We start from the raw sequence: 26,961 nt of genomic DNA, 5'->3' as shown, positions 1-26,961 counted from the left end.
AAATCAAGAAAAGGGGTATTTGTTTCATATACATACATTCATTGCCACCGGCCGACACTTCATTGAGTCATTTCATCAAACACTTGGTGAGCAACATCAATATCAAAGTAACTGAGTCACCGAACGGGTTTGATTCAAGTTGCGTTCAATCCGAGTCAAGTCGAGCTCGGGCAAGCTCAAACTTAGTTTGAAATTTTTTCAAGCTCAAAAAATCAGCTCGACTCGACTCGACTCAAACTCATTTTTGAACCAAGTCAAATCGAGCTTTTTCGAGTCGAGTCGAGCAAGCTAACCAAGCTAACTCAGTTCGTGTACAACCCTATCTATGGTGGGCGTTACCATGGAAACGCCCTTGAAGAGGACACAGCTCGGTGGATACCCGCACCCACCAAGGTTAGTGGATCCCTGGTTTTGGATCCCACCGTAATGTATTTTTCTTCTATCCACACCGTCAATCCATTTTGACAGCTAGTTTTAGGTATGATTAAAAAAAATTAGGCAGATTAAATCTCAGGTGAACCACACCAAAGGAAACAGTGGTGACTGAATACCCACCATTAAAAACGTTTTAGGGACCCCACCATAATGTTTATTTGTCATCCAACCTGTTAATAAGGTCACAAGCATCTGAATGAAGGAAACGCACAAATATGAGCTTCATCCAAAACTTTTATGGCCCATAAGAAGTTTTTAATTGTCAATTATTACTGTTTCTTTTGCTGTGGTCCACCTGTGATTCAACCTTTTGATAAGATTAAAAATACCTGAATGAAGGCCTACAATATACCTTATTTAGATCAATTTCACTTTGGGGATCATGCCCTAAATTGAGTTTTCAAAACGGTTGGACATGACATGTAAAGAACGGAAGTCACAGCAGACCCCGGGATCCCACCGAGGATCCGGCCGGGGATCCACCCATGCCGCGCCCACCAGACCCGGACCCAGTAAGAGTGAAAGACGGAAGTGGATTGGCTGGTGTACCATACACCGGCTATAGCTGGTGTATTGGCGTTAGCAAGTTTCGTGGGTTTCATCATGAGGTATGTGTTATATCCAAACCATCCATCCATTTAAGCTCATAGTAAGGCTTGAGCAAAAAATAAGACATATCTAACGATCAAGTGGACCACACTGCAAAAAGCAGTGGGGGATTGAATGTCTACCATTGATACCCTTTTGGGGTCACAGAAGTTTTGGATCAATATGAAATTTGTTTTTACTCTTCATCTAGGTCTCTGTGACCTTATGAACAGATTGGATGGAAAATAAACGTTATGGTGGGCCCTAATAATTTTTTAACAGTGAAAATCATTATCTCTGGTGCTATTTGTGGTGTGGTCATTTTGATCTTTGGATATGATTCATTTTTTGGATAATGCTCTAAAATGATCTCAAAAAATGTATGAACAGTGTGAATATAATAATACATCATTGTGGGGCCACATAACTTTGATCTCCTTTTAACCATTCATACAACTCGGAGCTCGAGGAGCTGACACGTACCTACACCAGCTATATAGCTGGTGTGTGTTACACCAACCAATTCGCTTCCGTGAAAGACAATCAGCTTCGACGCAGATTAGATACTTACAGGTTGAGCAGCAGACTCACTACTGAAGTGACGTCAGCTAGTTATGTGGAACCAACCATGATGTATGTGTTGTATCCGCACCATTTATTCATTTGAACATATAATTTAGGGCAAAAACAGTGGAAACAGTGACGCACACCGTTGAAACCGCCCTAAGGTCCACTATGATGTTTATCTGTGATCCAATGTGTTCATAAGTTAAGACAGACAAGAAAGAAGGGAAAACACAAATTTCAGCTTGATCGAAAGCTTTTGTGGCCCCTAAAAATTTTTAATGGTGAGCGTCACTCTCTCCACTCTTTTCTGTGGTGGGGTCCACCCGAGCTTTGGATCTGACTCATTTTATGGCTCATGCCCTAAAGTGATATCTTCAAATGAATGTACAGTGTGGATACAACACATACATCATGATGGGTCCCACAGAACTTGATGACGTCACGAGTCTTGCTACTCAACTAATCCGCGTCCAATCAGCTTGGGGCAGGTATTATGGGACCCGACTCCTACACATGGAGGGCCTGCCTTGTGCTAACTGAGCACTACTTTGTACAAACGCGTATCCTATCCACCACGTCCATCATATCTGCGACCATATTTTGACCGTGGATCCAAAAAATCAGTCCAAAAAAAGAGTCGTGTGCTGCACACCACATGGAACGGTGTAAAATCATTCCTGAAACCTCTAAATTCATGTGGTGGGGCCAAATGAGTTTTGGAATATACTTATTTTCAGCGAATCCCATTCATCCTGGTGTGCCCCTTCAAATGAGTGGACTGGATGGACTGAACGTAGCCCACCTGAACGTTGAATCGGTATGATTGTTGGGCCCTCGTCCAGACACGGGGTGGAGCACTTGATGGACCGTGTGGATCTTGTCCACATGAATTCGTGACCCCTAGTGTGTGTGTGTGTGTGTGTGTGTGTTGGGGTGGCGAGCGAGACCCTGTGGACTATAGTTCTCGGGTAGCCTTCAGACCACCAGAAGTAACTCTCCATTTTTAGAACCGTTGATTCATATTTCATGCCGCAGATGTGCAGGGCCATCGACGAAGCAACGGCTGCAGGTGACACATTCAAAGGATTGTACGGTGCAGCTAACATCTACTATAACTATACAGGGAATGCCACGTGTTTCGATCTCAAACACGAATCCGTTCAGTTCGGAATTGATGGATGGAGATGGCAGGTGCGCCTTTTTGTGCCTTCAACTGTCGTTTTCTGTTTATATTTAAACCGACAAGCACCCCAGCATATCTGCAAGTGGGACCCATTTTGAGATTATCCAGAGCATTGGTATCCGTGTCCCCATCTCAGATGGACCATGGCCTGGAAACATCCTTTATAAGACGATCGTAACCATTGAATTCGTTTGATGCGGTTAGACAGTCAAGAGAGAAACATATCAACGGTCCACATTCAAGATATTGAAAAACTCCTATATTAGATCGGGAGTACACTATACATATCCTCTACCGCTTTTGTTGAATTCATACTAATAAAGAAAAAAAAGGTATCTGCGTCACACATACGGGTGAGCATGCGCATCACATGCAGATGTTTGTGGGCCACCCCCACCATGGAATCGGTACCAAGACCGAGGTATCTTTCGCTCAGTCTAACACTTGAGTTTTGGTCCACGGTTTGGTAATTTAAACCATTGATCTGTTGTGTTGTGTCGCACCGTGGGTCATATATTTAATATTTCTGCGGTTGCTCTGTTTTCAATCACATATATGCTTATATATCCAAATAGGCAGACGTGTAACGTATAATGGAGATAAGATAAGATTAGCTAACTATTCAGCCACTCACTTAATCTGTAAATAAGATCAGGAGATCAAAGGCTAGGATTCGTCCTCTGATAATAAATTACACATTTATCTTCCATACAAAAGGAATTTTTAGTATAAATAAAGTGAGATAAGAAATGAATAACCGTTGCGAAAAACCTCTTATTGATGAACTAAATCCAACATGTAAGCGTATACACAAATTATAGCTAATATTACCAGCTACTTATTAATGCTATGGATTACACTATGAAACATAAATAATAGACGGAAAGTAAAAAATTACACTAAGGAATGTAATTTACTTGTTAGGAAAGTAAAGGATTACACTAAGAAATATAATTTACCTGTCAGGAAAAGTAAACAATTACACTATGGAATATAAAAAATTGGTGATTAAAAAATAATGTTTGGTGTTGATTGGTTAGCATGAGACCAATTCTTCTTACTAAATTTTTTTACTATTTATAATCTTAATTCAATCATTTGGATCATTCATGCGTTTTAACGATTGCTATAATCGTTTAGCACTGCACGACTTTTTGAAGACTTTCTTGCCACCTGTCTCGTAACTGCTCCTTCACGATCGACCATCTCCAGCATTACTCGATGCATTTCGGCTACATTAATAAAAAATCATCTCCATACATTTCTACAGATGTTCACAAATACTATGCGAATGCATGCACATTACACGTAACTTGTTCTGATTGATTCTCATGAGGATTGGTGACAATGGGGATGAACATTACCCCCCATACTTCACCTTTGGAAAAAGGTAAAAGCGATATACGATCCCTCATTAATGAGGCATTTATTATTTAAACATAGCAGCAAGCCAATAACCACTGATTTGGTGGATTGAGCCTCACCCTAACTTATTATTATTAGTTTTTTATCCACGCTTTCCATCCGTTTTTCCTGATCATTTTAGGTTATAATCCCAAAAAACAAAGCATATCTAAATCGCAGGTTGACCACGCCACCGGAAAGTGTTGACTAAAAATCCTACCATTAAAAATTGGGACCACGAGATTTTTGGATCAAGCTGATATTTGTGTTTTCCTTTCATCCAAATCTGTGTGATATTATCAACAGTTTGGATGACAAATAAAGATTATGATGGGCCCTAGGATGTATTAATGATGGACGTTCAATCACCACTTTTCCTGTGGTGTGATCCACCTGAGAGTTAGATCAGTTTTATTTTTATGTTTATTCCATAAAATGAGGTGGAAAAACGGATGGACGGTGTGGATATAAAACATACATATCAAGGTGGGCCCTACAGTCACGAATCAAACGAGCTTGGCCGTTGTTCCCGAATCCTGTCCCACCTTATGTTTGTGTTGTGTTGATCATCACATGTACGGTTATGATTACCTGATTTACAGAGAAGAAGTGATCTAGTGGGCTCAGTGTATGGAAACCTTTCAACGCACCTAGTTGTATTTGCACTAGTTGGTGTGGGCATCATCGTGTATCTGGACCATTCATTAGGTCCAGTCTATTCTTCATCTATTGCTGTACAAAAATCACATCAATCGGTTGGTTCTAAACGTCAGTGGTTAGACCCATCATTGAAGAACGATCTTACCCCTCCATTTTTTAATCCCATTGATTCTACGGTTTGATTCATCCAATTAGTATGATTTTTTCAAAGCAGCTTATGAATTGTGGAATAGATCTTATGGAGAGACGTAATAGATGATGTGCATGCCAACGTGTCCAAAATGCAACTGAGTGAATGAAAGGTTTTCATAGATTTTTCCCACTAAATTTGAAAGGCATGAAATGTTTAGAGATTGGACTCGTGAAGGGCCTGGCCCAATCAATGAAAGGCTTTTCGAGCCTATTCCTGTTAGAAGTAAATGCCATGGATTGATGACCCGTCTGAGTCGGATGAAGACATGAACGGGGCCTGAGTTGAAAGACGGTCTCTCTAAGTGTTTTGTAAATATCTTTTATTTCATTCTCCATATATTTCTTCTCTAACGGTGAAGATTTCATGAACCTATGAAGGCTTGTACGGAGATGATATTGCTGACGAACGGGAACACCGATGAGAGCATATTTCCACCGTCGATGTACAATTACAGCAATCAGGCAAAATACTGTGAAGACATGTTTGGCATAAAACCAAGGCCCATCTGGATCACCACAGAATTTGGTGGACATGTGAGTATCTCAAAATCTTTTCTCTTACAAAAATCTAGAAATGCGGTATGTTCAAGAATTTCCACATGGTCTATCATCAGTTGGCTCATGCTGGATTGTTAGCCCACAAGTTGAGAATGGGCCTATCGTTAGTCCCACTGAATAAAGGACAGACCTTATCATAGATTTAACAATGTCCTAAGCTAGGGATGTCAATGAGCTAGTTCCGGCCTATACAAGAGTACTCATATTCATGAATGGATACTGCGCTTGAAATGCCTATGCTTATACTCATGTTGGGCTTGCAATGACGCCCATATTCATACCTTCTAAGCTTCTAAAGCATTATGCTACGCATCAAACTATCGGATGCCTATATATATATATATATATATATATATATATATATATATATATATATATATATATATATATATATATATATATATCTGTGTGTGTGTTCATGGGAACTCCCCGTGAGATCGAGCTGTGTGGCCCCATCATGATGTATGTCCAACATCTACCCCATCAGTCAGATGCACCATTCCATAGTGGGCCTAGGGCATAAAAATCAAGTCAATCTATGACTTGTATGGGCCACACCACATACAAAAGTTGAGAGGGGTTACCCTCCATTAAAACATTCATAATCATTTTTTGGGCCCACCGAGATGTGGTTCACAAATCCAACCCATCCATTATGTGTGTCCCACTTGGATGAGGGGTCAGACCAAGTTTCAGACGCATCAAAATTTCAAGTGGACCCCACCAAGTGATTTTAGATGTTTTAGGCATGTCTTCACATGATTTTAGATGGTATGGCCCGTCGAAGTTCCGTATACATCTGATTTTTGGGATATACCATAATTTAAATGGGACCCATCAAATGCACGGTGTTGATGTTCGACATATATCATGGTGGGGCCCACACAGCTCGACGTCATGGGTAGTTCCCATGAGCTGGACCGTATAGAACCTTTCACACACACACACACACACACACACACACACACACACACATATATGGAAATGGTACTATGAGGTCGATCTCATGGGAACTTCCCATGAGGTCGAGCTGCTTGGGCCCCACCGTGATGTGTGTCACACGTCAATACCGTGCATTTGATGGGTCCCCTTTTGGTTATAGGATATCCCAAAAAATCAGCCATATATGGATCTTAGGTGGGCCATACCATCTAAAAACATGTGAAGACATGCTTAAAACGTATAAAAGCACTTAGTGGGGCCCACTAGAGTTTTGAATGCGGCTGAAAGTTGGTCTAACCCCTCATCCAAGTGGGACACACATAATGGATGGGCTGGATTTGTGAACCACATCTCGATGGGCCCAATAAATGATTATGAAAGTTTTAATGAAGGGATAACCCCTCTTAACTATTATATGTAGTGTGGCCCACCCAAGTCACAGATTGACTTGATTTTTAAGTCCATGGCCCACCATAAAATGTTGCATCTAATGCTGAGGTAGATGTTTTACACACATCATAGTGGGGCCCACCCATTTCCCATACATACACACATATGTATAAAGAGAGGAATTCTCGGCTGCACACCTGTTCTCACGAGTTCTCCCGAGAAATTCTGGGAACCCATTTTCAGTGATATGAGCTCAAAATCTAAACCATCCACTTGATGCACACCCAAGAAACCCTAAGGGACCAACTTTTACTTTGATCCAAAATTTGGTGGGCCATGACAAAAGAGAGAGGCAAATCAAGGGATGAAACTATTTCCTCTTGCCATTACCCACCAATGTTTTGGATCGAGGTAAAAGTTCGATCCTAAGGGTTTCACAGCGTACTGTATCAAGTGAATGATTCAAATTTTATTGAACACTCCTCTCTCTCTCTCTCTCTCTCTCTCTCTCTCTCTCTCTCTCTCTCTCTCTCTATATATATATATATATATATATATATGTGTGTGTGTGTGTGTGTGTGTGTGTGTGTGTGTGTGCACGCGCTTCCAAAAATAAATATACTAAAAACTATCGCAATGAAATTGCATACTATCCAAGTTATATTGTAATGAAATTTCATTTGGCTTTATTAATTGATGCGCAAGTTATACAAATATAAACGGTCAAAATTTTGGGCCTCAAATTAGATGCGGAGTGAATGAAAAATTAGCATGTTTGATTATCTATGAGCATGCCCTCTCGATTATTGTCTATGGTGTCATCAACTTAAGCCATGGATTGGCTTAATTTTTAGGCTCATTACCCGCTATAGGGGTACATCTAATTGAAGGGATGAATGTCCAACATAGATCATGGTGGGGCCCACAGAGCTCAACCTCATGGGAAGCTTCTCATGAGGTCAATCTCTATGCATTCATGGCAATTGAATGATCCTAAACTTCTAATTCATAACACTAAATGGATAATTAAGATTAATTGGAGAAACAAAGTAGCTCTAATTATTATTTTAAAATATTATTAGAAAGATCTCACTTTGATTTGATGATTCTTGCTATGGGAAAAATGGAATGACCAACTAATATAGGCCAGGTCAGCACTTCAAATAGCAGTAAGCGCGACCCAATGGTTTGACCCTTATCTCCCCGACCAAGTGTAAAGAAAGGTCGAGCTCGACCTCTCAACACAAGGTCAAAATAATCATTGATCGACCACGCTCTGAAAGAAACAAACTACTCACCTCAGATCGACACGTCCTAGGTCGGCAAGACCCGCCCTCTGTTGGATCCGACCTGACCTCAATCACGTGAACCAGGTCGACACATCCCAAGTCGGCAAGACATGCCCTCCATGGGATCTGACCTGACCTCAATCTTATATGTCCATGACTCTGCTGAAGATCTAGGAGACCGATTCTAATATGGGTCTACCTAAGATTCTAGCCAAGGATCCAGAGAGATCCTCCCGCCAAGCAAAGATTCTAAATCCTACTATGATTCGTCCCTACCAAAACAAGGAGATGCCATCTACGCCACCGCCTCTCCCCATTTATAAATAAAAGTACCCCCAATGGTGAAAGGTGCGCACAATCTCTAACCCAAAGTTCTCCATTTGACTAAGACCTAGATTCCATACCTGACTTAGGCATGAAGGGTCTCCTGTATGAGCCAGGGTCTTTCTTGTTTGTTCTTTGTATAGGTTCGCAGGTCCAAAGAGGGCTAAACTTTATCAATAGTTTGGCGTTGTCTGTGGGAACAACATCAAAAGTCGTTCTCATCTCTCCAGGCTCAATGATGGCACAAGGGAAGAAGAAGACAGCCCCCTCCACTACTGCCCCTGATCTCGCGCTACCAAAGCAATCCACTAGCCACCAGGATTCCTCTTCCCAACTTCAGGCTAACTCTGCGACCGCGGGACCAATGCATCTATCTAGGAGCCAGGGAGATCGGCTTGTCTCCCTGAAACAGCAAGTTGAGGCTCTAAATAATAACTTGAACTCAATGAAGTAATTATTGGAACAATTAAACCATCGCCTCGTCCAAAAGACTGGACAAGCTTCGAAATGAGCAACTACAGAAATACCCAACCCTTTCCAAGCGCCCGTTGGCTCTCAAAGAAGTAGGCAAATGGAAACCTCAAAGCCACCGCCCTTGCACTTCTCGAGCACTGTTGCATTGGCTGCATCCGACCTACGCCACGAATTAGAGAAAAAGAAATGCAGCAAAATTTCCAAAGCAATGGCCGAGGTGATGGCCGAGAGAAGAGACCCTTGGGAAGCCGAGCTCAACGACTTGCGAGGCCAAATCAGTGATATACGACAGGTTTACCATACGAACGCTCCGACCTTAGTCGAAGCAATACCGGAGGAAACTAAGCCACCATTCATTGTCGACATCATGCATGCCCAGCTACCACTGAGAATCCAGATGTGACAAATCACCCCGTACTTCGAGACCACTGACCCAGCCAAGCATCTGGAATCCTTTAGGGCATGGATGAAACTCCACGGCGCATCAACTGCAGTCATGTGCTAAGCATTTTCCCTAAACCTAACAGGAGCAGCTCGGAAGTGGTTCAGGCAACTAAAGCCACAATCGATCAACTCTTTTACATAGCTCAGTAAGGTATTCATTACCAACTTATTAGAGAAAAAGAAAGACTCAAGCCAGCCTCCCATCTCCTCAATGTCATCCAAAGGGACGACAAACTGCTAGAAGACTACATTAAGCGTTTAAATCTAGAAACGATGTAAGTATAAGGACATTCAAAAGATATCGCCCTGACCGCCCTGATAGGAGGCCTCAGTGAGGGAAGATTTCTCTTTTCACTCAACAAGAACCCTCCGACGATAATGGCCGACCTCCTTAATAGAGCTCAGAAATATTCCAATGCCGAGGAACTTACTAAGCTACTAAAAGCTGTTCGGAACAAGGGAGGCTCGACCAAAGAAAAGCGACCTAAGGAGGAGCCGACCTCAACCATCAACAACAAAAGAAGGAAAAATGACGAGCCCCTTAGGGACCAGCGCCTGAGCAGACGACCTAAGAAAAGGCTAAGCCTGTACACCCCTCTCAACACGACACCTGAGCAGGTCCTCATGGAAGTTCGGGACAAGTGGATTCTCAATGGATTGAATAAGATGAAATTTGACGCCGACAAGCGAGACAAGAGGAAGTATTGTCACTTCCATCGCGACCACGGCCATTCGACTGGCGATTGCTTCAATTTGAAAGAAGAAATTGAAGCCCTCATTTGCAATGGGCACTTGAGGGAATATACCATCAAAAGAGAAGAGCAGGCGAATCCAAACAACGAGCAACCCATCAACAATGAACCCAATAGGGAAATTCACATTATCTTTAGTGGACCCTCCAGGGAAGGTGGCTTAAACAGAGCTCGAAAAGCCCATGCCCGAAGTATCATCCACTACGGCTTAGAACACCAAATCTACGTCACTAGCAAGCCTCTAAAGGAGCAAAGAATGACACCTTGTGATCTAGCCTTTACTAAAGAGAACGCCCACGGTGTCCACCACCCCCATAACGATGCACTAGTGGTGGTTATGACTATAGTCAACCGTCAATTGTTTCAAATCTTGGTGGACACCACTAGCTTGACAGACATCATCTTCATCGAAGCGTTTGATAAAGTCACCTCAGAAGGATTGATTCAGCTTCCGTTCACCGTAGGAGAAGGAAAAAACTAAACGATGACCATGATCAACTTCCTAGTGGTCGATTGCCCCTCTGTCTATAATGTCATACTCAGACGACCTTCCCTCAACACTTTCCGAGCAATCGTGTCAACATATCATCTTACGATGAAGTTCCCAACTGATCACGGCACCAAGCTAATCAAAGGAGATCAATAGGAAGCTCGACAATACTACTCCTTGACATTGAGAAAACAACATTAGGCAATGACCATCACTTCCCTCGATCCCTGGGAAGAATTTGTCGAGAGAGCGCATCCAGTGGAGGACCTCATACCAATTATGCTCAATGAATCTGACCCGACCCGTACAGTCCAGGTCGGCTCATCATTAACTCCGGCATTATAAGACGAGATGATGTGCCTCCTCCGATGATATGCTGACATGTTTGCCTGGTCACATCTGGACATGCCTGGAATCAACCCGAAGATAATAATTCACAAACTAAATGTTGATCCAAACCACCGACCAATCAGGCAAAACGGAGGGCATTTGAAACTGAACGATACGCCATCATAGGAAAAGAGGTTGAGAAACTCCTCGAAGCCTAGTTTATAGAAGAAATATACTACCCGGACTAGATAGCCAACGTTGTCCTGGTGAAAAATCCAATGAGAAGTGGCGGGTCTATGCTGACTACACCAACCTGAACAAAGCCTACCCTAAGAACAGCTTCCCTCTCCCTCGGATAGACAGCATGGTTGGACACGAGCTTCTGAACTTCATGGGCGCCTATTCAAGTTACAACCAATTTGTGATGGACCCTTACAACAAGTAGAAGACGACCTTTGTTCACAACCCCAAGTGCAGGGTTGCAATGTAGTAATAACTTGGTGAGACCGAAGTCAAATCACAGGGACTAAAATTGTACGTATTCTGAAAATAACTAGAAGTAGAACTAGAATCAGAAACTAATTTAAAATCTAGAATAGTTGGAATAATTGTAATAATGTTGACTTAAACTATCAATTAAAAGGTGGGAACTAGGGTGCTAAGGATCCACTTGTACCTATCAAGATTCTACCTTGATTCAAGAAACACAACTGGAATTGGAGTCCTATCCTATCTAGTGGAAGATAAACTATTCAAGCACAATCTGAACTTTAATTGAGATCGCTCACACATGAAGATCCACTACATTGATTGGAAGGGATTCCATCATCCTACCATGCGCAGGAAACAATGGTGAACAACAGGATTTACCAATCTCCACAACTCTAAATAGATTAAGAACATCTCAAAAGCCTCCACGGAATCTACTGTAATTGAAGTCACGATAAATCATAGAAGACTGGAAATATTCCTCAAATCAAACTAGAACTCAATGATTGTTCAACATAAATAAGAATCAAAGCAAGATAATCATCCTAACATGTTATAAGCTTCACCTCTTAGCCCTAGCTAAGAGGTTTAGTTCACCATAGACATGATTGAAACCAAATCTCTTAAACAAAACATGAAAAATAAACTAGGAAAGAAGAAAAAGTCTTAAGAGGTTGCTCCACACTTTAGCTCTACTCCTTGTAACCTAATTCCTCCTTAGAACTCCTTGGAGAACTCATATTTATAGCCTTTGTCCTCAAATTTACACACTCTGTGTAATGCTTTCAATGCCATCGAACATACTTCGATGCCATCGAAGGAAGAATTCTAGTTTGAATCAGATTTGAAAGTCGAACCCTTTCACATTGCATAAGTTGTCGATTCCATCGAACATAATGTCCCTTTGATTCTATTGAACGGAACTTCGATTCCATTGAACATGTCCTTGAGCCATCGAAAAGTGTTCAGAGTGTTTCAGCGAGTTGCTCAAATATTCTTCAAAAATGTCGATCCCATCGGACAGTCTTCGATTCCATTGAACAGAGTTTCAATGAATCGAACATGTGGTCGATGCCATCGAGAAATGCATCAATTAGTCTGGCAACCAAACTTGATTTTTATGTAAGTTCCGATGCAATCGATCAGGTCTCAATTCCATCGAACACTTACTTCGATTCCATCGAAAGGTGTTCGATGTCATCGACGATGGAAATTCAGATTTCTGAATTTCTGTACTTTGATCTGTCGAATTTTCTTCCTTCTTCATTTGGTTTCCTTAAATCTTAAGGTCTTGAAATCTTTAATCTTGGTCTCCTAAGATCCATCCCTTGCCTTAGTGATTCTTGAGCATCAAATCCATGCTTTAGCATTCATTTCATTCTAAGCTCTTAGATTCACCTCACAAGACACACATGTATAAAATATGTCAGTTAAGCATTATCATGTTCATAAAACCAAGATATAAACAATGGAAAACATGTAATATTTGACACTCAACAACCTTCATTACCAACAAAGGTCTCTACTGTTATAAGGTCATGCCCTTCGGGTTGAAGAACACTGGGGCCATGTATCAGTGACTTGTCAATAAAATGTTCACACAGTACAGCAGGCTTCATGGAAGTTTATGTCGATGATATACTAGTCAAGAGCATCAGAGCTGCAAACCACATTTTCAAACTTAAGGAGATGTCCACGATCCTGTGAAAATATCAAATGAAATTAAATCCGAGTAAATGTGCTTTCAACATAAGCTCGAGAAAATTCCTCGGATTCCTGGTTAGCCGGAGGGGAATAAAAGCAAACTCTGATAAGATCTAAGCCTTGCTCGACATGAGCTCACCAAGAATGATAAAAGAGATTCAATGCCTCACAGGAAGAATAGTCGCGCTTATTCGTTTTGCCTCTCGAGCCACGAACAAATGCCTTACCTTCTTCAAACAGTTGAAAGGAAATAAAAAAAAGTAGAGTGAATAGAAGAATACGAGCTCGCATTCCAAAAGCTCAAGCAATACATGGGGTCACCATCATTGCTTTCGAAGCCCGAGTAGGTGAGCCGCTTCTACTATATCTAGCAGCCTCTTTGGCCATAGTCAGCTCAACCCTTATCAGGGAGTAGGGATGGAAATAATTGCCTGTGTACTACATCAGCAAGGCCTTGGTCCCAACAGAAACCAGGTACCCCGACATCGAAAAGCTCACCCTACCCTTAGTTGTTTCAGCATGGCGTCTATGACCGAACTTCCAAGCCCACGCCATCATGGTCCCAACAGACCAACCCCTCTGTCAGGTGCTCCAAAAACCTAAACTCTCAGGAAGACTAACAAAATGGACCATCGAACTTAGCAAGTTTGATATCAACTATTGATCCCGAACAAACAATCAAAGGCCAAGCAGTCGCTGACTTCATTATCGAGCTTATGCCCAAGAACAATCTGGAAGCCAGCTCCAATGAACAGATCAAGTAGCCTGAAGATCAAACTGTCAAGTCAGATCTACAGGCATGGATGTTGCACATAGATGGTTCATCCAATTTTAAAGGCAACGGGGTCAGGATAGTGCTGATGGCTCTTAACCAGACCTACATATAGTATGCCTTAAGCTTTGGATTCCAAGTGTCAAACAACATAGCAGAATATGAAGCCATGTTGATCGTACTCAGGTTGGTGGCAGCAATGGGAGCCCAACACCTGGAAGTCCACAACGACTCACAACTCGCGTCAATCAGAAAGCCAATAAGTACCAAGTAAAAAAGGAGAGGATGAAAGCCTACTTGCAGAAAGCTCGGGAAATGATCAACAAATTCCCGAAGTGTAATATCAGCCTAATCCCCATGTCGAAAAACTTTAAGGCAAATATGCTAGCAAAGCTAGCCACAACAGTAGAGGATGATTAAAATTGTGATAATGACCGCTCTAGTAAAAGTAGAAATAGGTCAAAGTATCCTAGAGGGGGGTGAATAGGACTTTATAAAATTTTATGACAATTTAAAATCTTATTAACCTAATCTTGATCTAATATGGAACTATCAAGATATTTTTAATTTAACTATAATGGCTTCTAAGCCAAATAGAGAATCCAATCACAAAACTATTTAATATTTAACCAATATATAAACTTAGTCTATGATGGATGAACTATGTGACTGTGTGTGGGATGTGATTCTTATCGGTTCTAAATAATCATGTTAACATGCTTCATGAGAACATTCAAAGTAAACACAATAGAGTAATATGGAAATAACAATCCCAAACACAGTCATTTATTGTGGTTCGGTTACGTGCCTACTCCACTCCCAGCGGACGCACTCAACCCTTGAGTGTACCGGATTTCACTAACAGAGGTTTTAAATCAGGTTCACCTCTAACCTTTATAACCTACACGGCGGACGCACTCAACCCTTGAGTGTACCGGATTTCACTAACAGAGGTTTTAAATCAGGTTCACCTCTAACCTTTATAACTTATACAAGGTTGACTTTAGGACCTACACAAGTACCTAAACGTGCCTACACAAAGGCACACGTTTATGCCCAACACAAGAGTAAAAGATCCACACAAGGAACTTAGGGTTTTAGGCCACACGAGCCAATGATCCACACAAGGAACCTAAATTTTAGGCCATACAGGCCAAGGATCAACACAAGGAACCTAAGTTTATGTCGTGCATAAGATCAAGGGTCAACACACGGCACCCACACGTACTCTCCCTTCGGAGGACTTGAAAGGGGTGAGAAGCACCTGTGACCCAAACTTACATAAGGAATGATCAACAGGGTCTCTGGACTCCAATGACTTACAGATAAGTAGGTGAGCCCCGTTAAGCACGTTGATGAAGATCTCCTCCTTAATGATAAAGATTCTTCAGCTCCCTTGATCCACGACACTTGATGATGTTCCAATAAAGGCGACGAATTGGGTCAAGGTTATCTTGGAATCTACTCTAATAAATATTACCTATTAAAGTGATGGAGAGATTCTAAGGTAGTTAATCATTCAAGGGATCCTAGCTCAATGATTTGCTATTAAGGTGGTAGCTGGAAGATCCTTAAATGAAGAAGTTCATTTACCAATCCACTCTATTAAATATCAATGATGAGGGTGGATTGAAGGATGAACTCCCTATGAGAAAAAAAACAGGCTTAGGATAGATGATAGGTAATAACACTCTCTCCTTTTTCTCCTTCTAGCAACCAAGGGCAAGCTCCCCTCATATAGGCAAAAAGATCCAACGGTAATAAAGATGTCAGTTTCTGACTGAGTTCGATATCATCGGACCTGCTTCGATGTCATCGAATATATACTTTCGATTCCGTCGAATCAAGGTTCGATGATACGAACTCAACTGAAGTACATACCCGGACCTTTTTGACTAAAGATCGATGTTATCAAACATTCGTCGATGTTATCAAATTTTGAATTTCAATATCATCGACAGTGGTTTCGATACATTAATCTTTTCAATGAATATTTTAAGAAAACTTGCTGGACATGAACAGGTTGGCTTCGATGTCCTCGAGCCTATTTCGATGTTATCGGATTTCAAATGTCGATGGTATCGAACCCTAGTTCGATACATCGATCTTTTTAGAAGATTTTCCTTGAGAGATTGCTGGACATTCCTTTGTCTGAAATTGATGTCATCGACCTAGTTTCGATATGATCGAGATTTGAATTTTGATGTTATCAAGGATAGCTTGATTCTTCGATCATATCCAGATGATTTTCCTATCAAACTTGTTGGTCATGACTTGTCCGACTTCGATGACATCGAATCTCCCTCAATGTCATCAGGATTTGAATTTCGATGTCATCGAGGTTCGTTTCGAGTTATCGAAGAAATTCTCGATTTACCTTTAAAGCTTACTGGACACAGACTAGCCTATATTCGATGACATTGAACCTTGCTCGATGTCATCAGAATTTGAATTCCGATGTTATCAAAGCTCGGTCAATTCATCGAAAATATTGTCCAAATATCATGTTGGTTGCTAGACATAAAATACCTCAATTCGATGTTATTGAGGATGTATCGATGATATTGAAAACAATTGTTCAATATCGTCGATTTAAGCTCGATACATCGAAGAAAGCTGAAAACTTAGAGAATTTTTCTGTTTGCAGAATCAATTTGCATACTTATACTCATATGTTGTTCTAAGCTTTTTAAGGATTTATATACCTTGGTGTTTTGGGACATGGGATGTGAGGCTAAGTTTACCTGTGATGAGCTTTAAACACACATCCAGTTGAGGCAATGTATTAAACAATCTTCAGATGGAGCCCACTTGACTCATTAACTCAACACTCACGCTAATTGACAAACCAGGGCACTTTCAATGATATCCTGAAGTCAACCCCAATCGAGTTCCTAACTGAACTAAGCATCAGCGAGACTAACTCAAGCGCAGTCCTTCTAGTAAATTTAGAACTGACTTAGATGGACCCAATAATCGACCATCTCAAAGAAGGAAAATTGCCTGAAAGTCGACTAAAAGTGTGCAGACTTTGGTCCAGGGCAGCTCGGTATACTATGGTTGAAGACGTTTTGTACAAAAAAGGATACTCCCTCCCTTACCTCAGATGCATCTGACCTGATGAAGCCAAATTCGTCCTGAGAGAAACCCACAAAGGCATTTATAGTAACCACTTTAGCAGTCAAGCCCTCGTTCATAAAGTTATTTGACAGGGATAGACGTTAAGCAGTATACCCAGAAATGCAACAAGTGTCAGCGATTCGTGATGATACCACGTTAACCCCCTGAGCAGCTAACCCCTATGATCAGACTATGACCCTTCGCTTAATGGGGGATCGACATCATCGGCCCCTACCAACTGGCAAGGGGCAGACCAAATTCGTAGTTGTTGCGATCAACTATTTTACTAAATGGGCCGAGGTCAAGGCCGAGCCCCTGGCCAAGATTACCGACTTCGTCTAGAAAATAATTATATGCCGGTACAGAATCCGCCGCACGATGGTCTCAGACAACGGGAAATAGTTCGACAATAACCAATTCCAAGATATGTGTGAAAACCTCAGAATCCAGAATGTCTACTCATCACCTCGGCACCCCCAGGCCAATGGATAGGTCGAGACAGTCAATAAGATCATCAAGGTTCACCTCTGAACCAAGCTTGGAAAAGCTAAAGGAGCCTGGGTAGAAGAACTCCCCATCGTCCTCTGGGCATACCGAACTACTGCCCGAACGGCCATGGGAGAAACCCATTTTTTTCCTGGCCTTCAGCGCCGAACCATTGTCCCAGTCAAGATCGGACTCCCAACCACTCAAACCCACTCCAACAACGAATGGCAAAATGTCGAGCAGATGACACTGGACCTGGACCTAGTCAAGGAGAGAAGGGAGCAAGCCCAACTTAAAGTCGCGACTCAGCAATAGCAGGTCTCTCGTTTCTACAACTCTATAGTGAAGATAAGGAGGTTCTGAACTGGGGACCTAGTCCTTCGCAAGGCCTTCCAGAATACCAAGGAGCTCAGCTCAGGAACCCTAGGTCCAAACTGGAAAGGCCCCTATGCAGTGACAAGCACAAGCCAACCAAGAACATACCAACTCGAGGTTATGGAGGGACGACCCCTACCGCATCCGTGGAATGCTGAGCACCTAAATATGCACTATGCATGATCGACTGGATCCACTTTTCCTACTATATTGAATCTACAATCTACATGTTTCCTTTATAAACTACAATAAAAATCCCAAGTCAAGGGAATTTTTTATTCTACTTTCCTGTCTACTAATGCTCGACTTACAAAAATCTACTGGGTGCATCCCCTAGTAAAAGGGAAAAGACACCCTCACTAATGACCCAACCCCTAAAGAAGAAGTCGGACCTCCAACTATTGCTAGTACTTGAACAACGCGGCCTAAAAGGGTCAACTCGACCATTAATGATATGTTAACCCGACCAGCATACTTAAAAAATTTGCACAAGTGATCATTACAACAAAAAGTTTTCATTAATATGATTTAAAAGTACAAAAATAAGTACACTAAAAAAATAAAGAGGATAAAGTCAATCCTCAAAAAATGTCCCCAGCCCTAGTTTCAGCGGAAGTAGGAGCTTCAGTGGGAGCAGGATTCTCGGTGACATCCTCGGCCAAGGCATCCAAATCGATGCTCGGATGCTTCAACCTAACCAGCTACTCGCACCGAGCATAACCCAAGCTGAAATAATCCTTGAGCTCCTCGGAAGCCTTAAAAGCTTCCACCATAGCCGACTTTATCTCGGGGATGGAGGCCTCGACCTCTACCAGCCGAGTCATAGTCTATGTCAACTTGGAGTTTGACTCTGTGAGAGCGACCTTCAGGTCCTCCAGTACTGACTGCTTCAAGGCACCCTCCAGGAGAGCCTCATCCAACTGGGCCCTCAAGATCCTCTAATCCTTCTCTGACAGCTGCAGAGCTCCTTGTAGAGCCTCCGATTGAGCCATGACAGCACCCCTGGCGCCAACCACGACGTGGAGTTTAGAGGTCAACTTCTAGATATCGACCTCGAGCTTTTCGTAACCACGGCCGACCTCTTAGAAGACCAGCCGAGTTGACAAGAGTACGGGAGTCACCTGAAAAAGAAAGTAAAGTTTAGAACAAACTATGCAAGGAAACAAGACTCAATGAACAATCCGAGAACATGCCTTTAAAAGAGGAATTGCTGACTCGCGCAGCACGTCCATCGGGTGAAGGTCGTACAAGGCGATGATGTCCTGCTTGTCCACATGGTGAGATGCCCACCTAGCAAGCTTCGCCAGAGGGCCTAACCCAGAGGTCAACCCACTGCCCTCCGTCTCATGTGCAGGAACTCCAGCACCAGGGGCAAAACGAGCTCCTCCCTCTGCCCTAGGAGCATCATTATGCGCTCCCTCAAACCCGCGAGCAAGAGACACCCCTCATGGACATGCTCCAGCACGGGAGCAACAACCTCGGCCACAACAGCAGCAGCAGTGGGTAGCTCATCCATAGCATCCTTGGGTTACTCAACAAGGACTGGGATCCCAGGAGGATGTGCTACAGTCTTAGTCGATGCCCTGCCCCAGCGAGGAGCGTCCTCCTTCATATTTTTTCTGAGCAACTCCACATCAGCCGTAAAGGGCAACTTCATCCTCTTCGCAGGGTGCGAATTGCAAGACATATCTGTAAAAATAATAATATTAGCACATAAAAAAATTGAACTCGAATAACGATAAGCAAACTTAGCTAAAGCACAACATACCTGGTCTCGGGCGACCTGGGTTATACCAACTTGGAAGAGAGCTAGAGGAGTGGTTAGCTTCCTCTAATTCCTCAAGGCAGGCTTTAACAATCTCGCGTGAGAAATACTTTAAAGCTGCAACAAGGAGAACTCGGGTTGCACACGAGGGAATCCTACTGCAGAAATCAAAAATAAAAATTAACGCAAGTCCAAACCGGATTTAATGTACTTTAACTTAGCAATGCCCAATCTAGAGTCATAAACTCGGTAGGAACACCGATCGCCGGGTATACCCACTCCCCGAATACGAAGAACATTTATCCTTCCAACCTTTGTTGGACGTAGGGTTGTCGGTTATAAGGGCCTGGTCTTGGTTGGCCTAGGTAGAAAAATAATATCACCCTAGGTTCATGGAGTTGACCTTTACCCTGTACAAGTACAGGAACTCATCCACAGACAACTCGCGATGACCAAGCTGCTGCCGGAGGACACAAGTCCCAATCAACGACCTCTAGGCATTCGAGATCAACTGACCCAAAGCTAACCTCAAGGTAGACACGACCCTCTAGATGACTGGGTGCAAGGGCAGACGAAGGCCAAATTGTAGAGCCATAAGATAAACGACTAGCTCTCCCTCATGAGGCTAGCCTAGTACTTCTCTTACTTCGGGTGCTCTAAGCACCAGCGACTTGGGGATCCGATAATCCTCCCTCACTGGAGTCAGGTCGGCCTCTGTCATGGTGAACCCAAAGGTGTTGACCTCCTAGAGCCCAACAGGAGAACCTCCAGACCCCGGTTGAGCTCCCTCCTCACTAACTCCCTGGAACTTCATCTCTTCATCCCCCCAGGTCCGAGGAGGAAGGAAGAGGTATATTCACCCAGGTGTCCTCAAGGGAATGGTATGAACCATTATAGAAAGCCCCCGACACCGACCTCACTCTAGACCAGTTCGACATCCCGATCAAACTAAACAAGAAAAGAAAGAAAACACTACGAAAGCTGAAAATGGGAAAAAACAGACTGTAAAAGGGAAAACTGCCAGAAAGAGTGAAATAAAAGGATTTCCGACTTACTAAAAATTGCCTAGTCTTGTGGAGAGTAAGAGAAATGAGAGAAGTGAAGGGTTGCGGGCGTTCTTGAAAGAGGTGAGCTAACAGTCCTAGAGGTAGGGGTGAATAGGACTATGCTAAATAAAAAATTAAAGAACTAAAATAATAAATAATTCAGAACAAATCAAAGATCTCAATTATAGTAGTATTGAGAAATTGATTCAAACTTTGTTCATAGGACAACCTTACACCAAAAACTAATGTTTTAGGTAGGACAACCTGATTTTATGAACTTAGTAAGAATCAAGATCACAAACTAAACAAGATTAGAACTAATCAAAGATCTCAATTATAGTAGTATTGAGAAATTGATTCAAACTTTGTTCATAGGACAACCTTACACCAAAAACTAATGTTTTAGGTAGGACAACCTGATTTTATGAACTTAGTAAGAATCAAGATCACAAACTAAACAAAAGGAAAAAGAAAATGAACTATCTATTACAAGCATTCACCACATATACATAAATAAATTACAACCATTCACCACACATACATCACATAAATCATTCACCATAAACATCAGGAGTTATAGTGGTTCGGTGTGTACACCAACTGTTCTCAAACAGCCACACCGACTCCACTCCCAATAATCACAACCCACGTGATATTGGTGTTTACTAATAAACAAGGTTTTCACAGGTTCACCTTAAAACCTATAGAGTTGTGATTTTAGAAGGGCTATCACAATCAAAACCCTACGCTAGATTTTCTAGCTATCTCAGTCAAAACTAATATAAGAGATTTCCTGGATATCTCAAATAAGTCAAAATAAATAAAGAATTATACTTATCTTCTTCTTAAAGATGTTCTTGATGTAGCCTGTAAAATCGCTTCACTTGATGTAGAATATTCAATGTCCAGTAATACAATCAAGGATTCTAGGTTCTAAATTGATTTTAAATTAATCCAAATCTTAGGCTACTTGTTTGAATTCCTTAGATCTTACAAAGAAGAGTGAATACTCTCTTTAAAATATATGATTCATAAAAAGAGATCAAGGAATTGAAAAACAAAAGCTATATTAATAAAATATAAAATACCGTGTCATAGCTTGATGATAGTGGGAACTGCTCTCTTTCTAAATGAAGGCTTTTCTTAGCTTGGTTGAGTAATTTTGGATTGAGAGAAGGCCTCTATTTATAGGCTGAAAAGTTGTTGCTTCGACTTGTCTAAGGTCTCCTTCGACTCGTCTAAGATCCAACCAAATTTCATGTTTTGGGTGCGATCGGATAAAACCGTTCAACTGGTCGAGTGCAGCCTTTGACTGGTCGAGGGTGCCATAAAATGGTTGCTGGACTTCGAGTCAAGCACCTTTCGACTGGTCAAAGGTGTGTCTTCGACTGGTTGAGAAACCACCAGAAACTATCTGTTTTTAAGTTTAAATTATGGACTGGTCGAAGATATTTTTAGACTGGTCGAACCATAGCTTAGACTAGTCGAACCAAGGCTTAGACTAGTCAAACTAAAGCCTAACCAAGGTATAAAAACCCGTATATGTTTAGCATTTGAAAGCACCTAAGTCTAAGGTCTTTCTAGGGTCAATTATATATGAGAATATTGGATATTGAAGTGTAAAGTTTGAATCTCTTACTTGAATCTTCAATAGTGCTCAGTCGATCTTCTACTTTAAGTATACTTGAAGATGGAGCTTGATCTTTTACTTGAACTATCTATCTTCGTAGTACCCCATTCTCAGCTCCTAGCACACATACACCAGGTTCGAATCCTGGGACTCTATAAGGAGGATTTCTAACATGATTTTGATTCGTAATGAGCATAACCGTAAGCATAACCCATGAACAATAACCACAAAAACACCATTACAAAATCCACTATGATAAAAAACTTTGAGGTGCAATGTGTATGAACGAAAATACAAGATAATGATAATAACGGAGACTCCTTAAGCTCAACTGCACGCTCCTACTGCGGTGAAGCTATGGTTGCGTCCTGACATTACCTGCACGTATCAAGCTTGTAGAAAGCTTAGAGGGTGGTGTTAAGTGTGTGCGCAATATGAACGTGCTTAGAATACAATGTTAGAGTAATATGGAATCATGCTGATGAGTATATAAATGCAATCAGCCGTACCAAGGTTATGCGGTGTAAGACATGAATGTTATCGGTCATTTCAAGGCCATGCGATGCGAAATGCAAGTCAAGCATGTCAATCCTCATCCACATATCAATGCAGCTCCTCACTAGAGCATCAAATATCAATACGATTCTTATTTTAGATAATCACCGGGGTTTCGTACACTCCAAATGGCACTGCCTCTTTCCCAGGCGCGCAGTCCAAGTGAGTGTAAGAAACCTCACTATCCGCCTGGCCAATAGTCTGCCAATATCTATCCGACACGTCGATAGTAGACCCATTCACGAGCTAGTCAAACTCAGCCTAGTAATGCCCCCTACCCTCGGGCGGGTAAGGCCATACCCCTTTTCAACCGACCACGACACAATGGGAGACGCGACCTCCTAGTATTCGACTCTCATGCGCTCATGTATCCACTCGGTCTCAACGTTAGAGTCATCCTTTGGTACCATCGGGTTTAGGAATTTTCACCTAGGGACATCTATGGCGCCCGATGCTAGAATTAGTATTTTCGGTATCCAATCCGACCACCCACGATGTGTCTGTGGACGACCCTGATGGTGCTAGGGCGTATAGTAATCACAATCACATAAATGCAAAGTGCATGAGTCACGCAGTCCAATCATATATCAATCTTGCACATACCGTATGCTCATGTGGGATAATTCCGCCTATTAGGAGTCTCATAACAACACCTGCCCTATGGCATAAGCAATGGCCAATCACGTCTCATAACAAACATACAGATGATGCGTATGGGCATGTATCATGATGCTATGCTGACACAAACTCATAATCGGCCATGGTAGTTGGTATCGGCAATCTGCACCAATAATTAACCTTGACGCAAGGCGGGGTCCATAGAGGGGCGACTGATGATGGACCAATTAAAATCAATGGGGCCTAAGCGTTTGGGTTAACCCACTAGAGAATGATGAGGAAGAGCCTAACGAGGCCTAAGGGAAGGTCACAATGTGGGCGTTCAACCATCATTGCCCATCAATGTGGTCATTTAACCAACATTGCTCCCAAGGAATGACGCTCATAGGGCCAATCGTATAATGGGCCCTCGGCCTCATACAAGGGTCTAATATACATCATCATGGGCCTCGTTTAAGGGGCATATACGCATCACATTGGGCCTCACTCATGGGCCAATATATATAACATCGAGCTGTATCAAATGGGTCAGATCAAATGGGCCGAATCAATGGGCCGAATCAGATGGGCCAATTTAAATGGGCCGAATTAAATGGGCCGAATCAAATGGGCCGAATGAAATGGGCCAAATTAATGAGCCGAATCACATCACCATTCATCTATTGTTAGAGATCATGTTAGAGCATTATTACACAAAAAATGAATCATATCCAATGGATCATCTGGAGCATACCACAAATGGCAGTGGTGATAATGATTTCCACTATTAAATTCCAGTGGGCCTAATATAGTATTAATTTTCCATCCAATCTGTTCGTAAGGCCATAAAGACTTGAACATTGAGGGAAAACAAATATCATATTGGTACAAAACTTTTGTAACCCAAAAGAGGTTTTAATGGTAGACGTCCAAACCCATTGTTTTCTGTAGTGTGGTCCACATGATATTAGATCTGTCTCATTTTTTTGTCTTAAGCCTTGAGACGAACTGCCATATGGATGGACGGTTTAGATGAAATGGCGGGACCCACAAGATTTGCCATCGTGATGCAGTGGCTGGCCACTGGAATTGGGCCACCCTTTGAACGACGTGGATACAACACATCCCCACAGCCCATGCTGCTGTAGCACGTGTGGGATCCCACCGTCCAGTTATGTGGACGATGTGGAATACAAACACCAAGGTGTGGGGTGGGCCCCACCTACTTGATGACGTCAATACATTAACTATTTAGCTGGTGTATGGATGTTCACCAATCCACTTTAACGTGGATGGCCACGTAGGACCCACAGCAATGTAATCTCTATATGTATATTATAATGTATATTATTTATTTATTTATTTATTATTATTTTATATATATATAAAATTCTTTTTCTTTTATAACAAGGTTGCAACGTCCAGCGTCGAGATGGACGGCTGGATAAGATGCACACATCAAGTGGATGAAATCCACCTCAACGTGGGTCCCACATAATGGATGGATGGCTGGCCAAATGGATGGACGGCTGGATGTAGTACGTCCATCAGCAGGAAAACCCTGGACGGTGAGGATCTCACCTCATGTCAGCTACAGCTGACGTCAATACACTGCTGAGGTAAGGTGGGTCTCACGTGGGAGTGGCCCACCACAGCTTTTATTATTATAAAATATTGTATTACATAATAATATATCATATATGTATATGTCTATATGCATGTGTGTGTGGGAGAGGGTGAAGGTTAGCTTGTTAGTATACACACATGTCAGTATACACACTTCATGTTAGCCACCCCCACTAAGACCTCGAGTGTTGAAACGGGGTATCTCTACTCGGTCTGCTAGTTGGGCTATGGATTTAGGTGTGTCTAGACCGTGGGCAGCCTAGATGCAGATGCACTTAAGAGAGAGGGAGAGAGTCCATGATGGATGGTGCAATAGAACATAAATTAGTGGGGCCCACTTCATCAAAATGGATAGAAAGAGAGAGGGAGAGAGAGAGACGGTGATGGAGGGACCCCGCCACCATGGGTCCCTCATGATTATAACATATACATCATAATGAGTCCCACCTACAAGTGGACCCCAAATGCAAATCGATGGTAGAGCACCCACCTATCGGCCTCTTTCTTTAGCTCCTTGGACTTGTATGCTTCTTGCCTTCAACTTTGATGAAGCTTGATGGTGATTGGAAGGTTGAGATGAGAGATGAGAGGGTGGGAAAGTGGGCCACACTTGGATTTGGGAGAGAGGGCTTGGATGTTGGGTGTTGCTCTTGGGCTTAGAGAGTGAAGATAGAAATGAGAGGAGAGAGAGAGAAATAATTGATGAAAGGGATGGATGGAGTGGTTGTTGTAAGGAAAGGAGATGGAGAGGTAAGGTTTAGTTTGAAATTTGGAAAAAGAGGGATGGGTAGGGAGAGAGAGTTTTGACTTGGGAAAAAGGAGGGATGGATTGTTTGTACTTGAGGTATGAAGTGTACTTGACTTGATTGATGAGACATGTCGTAGAGATTCCCTTGAAATTCGTAACGTGCGGCGTTTTTCTTAAAATAAACGCGGGCCCACATCTCCTAGCCCGGTATCGGATCGGTGCACAAGTCGCGGCATTAGAACCGCGCCGACGGCGCGTCGCAAGGGTACAAGTTTCGAGTCGAGTCGACTCTAATATGCGAGACTCGGCTTAAGATCACACGCAAACGTCGAATACGGGTAGAGGGTTACCGGAATTCGACCGGAAGGATCGCGAAGGCCTATAACGGTACAGACTATAATACGGGCCTTACAACTCTCCCCTCCAAATAAAAATTTCATCCTCCAAATAAAAATTTCGTTCTCAAAATTTACACAATCATTACAAATAAACATAACTCATAATAGAAGAGGAAACAAGGCATCGTCATATAAAAATCAGAGATAGCATATAGGATACAACATACAATTAATCATCAAAGAGATGGGGATAGCGCTCTTGAATCTTGGCCTCGCACTCCCAAGATGCCTCATCAACGAAATTGGTGACCCCACCGAACCTTCACCAAGGGAATGACCTTGGTCCGGAGGACTGCTTCCTTCCGATCAAGGATACGAATCGGCTGTCAACGTAAGAAGCGTCCTCACGAACCTCCAATGGCGCCAATCAATAATAGGAACGATGTCCGACCCATACTTCCTCAACAGCATAGAGACATGAAAAATATTGTGGACACCAGACTAAGATGGCAAGGTAAGCCGATAAGCCACGACGCCAATGAGCTCGGTGATCTCGAAAGGTCCTATGAATCTCGGGGCAAGCTTACTCTTCACTTCAAATCGAACTACCCCCTTCATGGGCGAAACCTTGAGATACACATAGTCTCCTACATCAAACTCCAAGAGGCGATGCCGGCAATCAGTAAAA

The 26,961-nt window shown here is 42.3% G+C and overlaps 1 protein-coding gene across 1 annotated transcript in view; it reads left to right on the top strand.

Moving 5' to 3' along the window:
* LOC131235321 (uncharacterized) overlaps positions 1–26,961 on the top strand; it is a 160,545-nt gene that overhangs the window by 107,379 nt on the left and 26,205 nt on the right. Inside the window, exons 6-7 of the mRNA XM_058232460.1 lie at positions 2,626–2,781; positions 5,408–5,563. Of these exons, the coding sequence (XP_058088443.1) occupies positions 2,626–2,781; positions 5,408–5,563 (312 nt within the window). The remainder of the gene's footprint in view (positions 1–2,625; positions 2,782–5,407; positions 5,564–26,961) is intronic.

This window comes from Magnolia sinica, chromosome 19 (genome assembly GCF_029962835.1).
Source record: "Magnolia sinica isolate HGM2019 chromosome 19, MsV1, whole genome shotgun sequence".
Taxonomy (NCBI): domain Eukaryota; kingdom Viridiplantae; phylum Streptophyta; class Magnoliopsida; order Magnoliales; family Magnoliaceae; genus Magnolia; species Magnolia sinica.
Note: the sequence above shows the minus strand (reverse complement) of the source record. Positions and strands in the feature narration are given on the sequence as shown.